Source organism: Elephantulus edwardii, unplaced genomic scaffold, assembly GCF_000299155.1.
Source record: "Elephantulus edwardii isolate Elephantulus edwardi_28Jun2011 unplaced genomic scaffold, EleEdw1.0 scaffold00054, whole genome shotgun sequence".
Classification (NCBI taxonomy): domain Eukaryota; kingdom Metazoa; phylum Chordata; class Mammalia; order Macroscelidea; family Macroscelididae; genus Elephantulus; species Elephantulus edwardii.
In genome coordinates this window covers 13,756,323-13,759,095 of record NW_006399804.1, presented here as the reverse complement: position 1 = coordinate 13,759,095, position 2,773 = coordinate 13,756,323, and the positions used below count along the sequence as shown (strand labels likewise).

General features: G+C 42.8%; 1 protein-coding gene across 1 annotated transcript in view; it reads left to right on the top strand.

The window, feature by feature from the left end:
* The first annotated feature begins 962 nt into the window (after positions 1 to 962).
* ARMC4 (armadillo repeat containing 4) overlaps positions 963 to 2,773 on the top strand; it is a 279,552-nt gene continuing 277,741 nt past the window's right edge. The window contains exon 1 of the mRNA XM_006887089.1: positions 963 to 1,186. Within this exon, the coding sequence (XP_006887151.1) occupies positions 963 to 1,186 (224 nt within the window). The remainder of the gene's footprint in view (positions 1,187 to 2,773) is intronic.

Sequence of the window (2,773 nt, the reverse complement as noted above, 5' to 3'; positions counted from 1 at the left end):
GACTTCTGAGTTTCAGCTGTAATAAAATATCAGTTAGTAAGTGGTTGAGCCTCATTACACTGGAGTTCTAATGAAGCAGGCAGATGCTTGAAGACTTACAAAGAATTAATGTGGACAATGCAGCTCTAAGTATAAGCTGATACAAGATATGTATCAACATGATGGGGTTAGGGAGCTCTGGTGACCTAATGGCAGGAAGTTGCACTGCAGTCACGGAGGCACAAGGTTCTAATCCACCAACTGCTCTGTGGAAGAAGGATGGGTAATATCCCTTGCCTCTGAAAACCCCCTGGAGAGTCAACTGTGGGTCGACATTATACAACAACCAGGTGCGGGTTGGGGTTCAGGGAAAGCTATCTGTTCTATTAAATAGAAAAGCAATGGAAAAACAAGCAACCAAATAAACTTGTTGCTGTTGAGTGGATTCTAACTCATGGCAGCCTCATGTGCTCCAGAATAGGGTTTTTGGGTGTAATCTTTGTGGAGGCAGATCACCAGGCCTTTCTTTTGTGGGACTGCTGAGTGAATTCAAATCATCAACCTTTTGGTTAGTAATTGAGTACTTAATTGTTGTGCCAACCAGGAACCTTCAGAAGAGCAATTCTCATTCACTCATTGTCCTTGAATGTGAACCTGGCTCATAGCTGGGCTTCCATTGAGTTCCCTAGGGTGCAAATCATGTGGGAGGAAATGCCCGCCCTTCTCCAGTGGAGCCACTGGTGTATTTAAACCACCAAATAGGTGCAGCCTTTAACAGCATAGCTCCCTTATGCTACACCACCCGAGCTGTAGGTAACGAAAACCTAAATCTCTCAAATCAATATATCGGATGTGGGTTTGGGTTAGTACTAGTGTAGAACCTTACGAATAAAGAATATTCTTACGAAAAGCTGAGCGCTGTGGTCTCTAACTTTCTCCTCTTAGGTTGCACGTGTGCTGAGATTTGAGCGTTCCTGGATACCATGGGCTTGGCACTGGCAAGGGCGGCCCAGTGGACAGCTGTGGGACATGGAACTACAACCCTGGAAAGTACCCCGCTAAATGAAGCAATAGTAAAAGAAATTGTTGTGTTTGTGGAGAGTGTTCTCTCTAAGCATCCCCAAGCAGCAAGATTTGTTTTTATAGAACCGCTTGAATGGAAAACAGATTTAGTGCCCTCAGCATTTGGATTAGGCTATGTTACCAGGTAAGCCAGTTAACTGTCTTTTAATGTAGTATCTCATTATAAGTTTGGGGTAAATCACTTAACTGCTCTAAATATCAAGAAATCATCTACACTAGGGATGATTGCAAGCCCTCAGGTGCAATTGAAACATTCCATTTGGACAGTGCAACGTTTACATGTTTACATTTAATTTCTTTTGATAGCAGAAGGATAGATAGACTAAGATTGTTTAGGTCATCTTACTCCTGGAGTCACTTCTGTCCATCTTACTAGACCTTTGCATTCATCTGTAATAGCTCCCAGACCCCAGCAAGCAAGCAATGGTTTTGTGATCTCTGAGACAGACAAAAATCCCTTAAATCTATCCGTTCTTGTCTCAGAGAATGCTGGAAAGTTTTGCTCAATGTAAGGGTGAGAGTACCTCACAATTGGAGGTGTAATGAGAATTTGTAAAACTGTTTTCCAAATCTGAAATTTAAAAAGAAATCCTACGTATATATTTACCCCCAGCAGTGGGCTATGAGTTCTTCTCTGGGTATCCTGATGCTGTAAATCTTAACAGGAAGAGATGGCCCATCTTTCTCCCTTAAAAACTCTTAAGTCTGTGATTTTTTTTAAAAAAAAATCCAAGTATATACAATGATTTATAATAATAAGCAGGTGCTATATTTCAGTGCACATTTAAACACTGTTATTACTGTATGTATTATTGTGTTAAAGATTGTTGTTATTTACCATCAAGTCCAAACCGACCCATAGCTGACCCTCCAGAGGGTTTTCAGAGGCAGCCGTTCTGCGCATGTTTCTAAGCACGGTCATCAATTTAAAAATGTGCTGCAATGTGTTAATTGCATGGGAGGAGATTGCCCATCCTTCTCCTGCAGAGCAGCTGGTGGCCTTGAACTGCATGCCTTTGGGATTGCATTAGATCACCAGAGCTCCCTTGTTAAAGAATACTTTTAGTGTATTGATATACATGCTTCTCACCACTGGCCTACTGACAGCATCAGTATGGATGGTGAAGAGCTTGAGATAGTTAACAGTTTTCGTTTACTTGGTTCCACAGTCAACACCCTTGATAACACCAGTCAGGAAATCAGGAGACTAGTTGCATTGGGAAAATCAGCTGTGAGGGACCTCTCAAGAGTACTGAAGAGCAATGATGTCAGCTGGAGACTAAAGTGCGCCTGATCCAGGCTATAGTCTTTGCAATTACGTGCTATCTATCAGAGAGTTGGACAGTGACTAGTGATGATCGAAAGAGAATTGATGCCTTTGAGCTATGGTGCTGGAGAGGAATGTTGAATATACCATGGACTGCTAGGAGAACATACAGATTTGTCCTGAAGAGGGTGAAGCAGGAATGTTCCTTGGAGTCAAGGATTTTGAAGCTTTGTCTGACATACTTTGGGCATGTTGCAAGGAGGGACTGGTCCTTGGAGAGGGACATCCTGTTTGGGACAGTGGAGGGACAGAGCAGGAGAGGCAGACCCTCGATGAGATGGATCGATTCTGTGAGTGGAGTGGTAGGAATGAGTGTGTTTGAGATGGCTAGGTTGGCACAGGATTGAGCGGCATTTAGGGCTCTTGTACATAGGGTCGCTATGA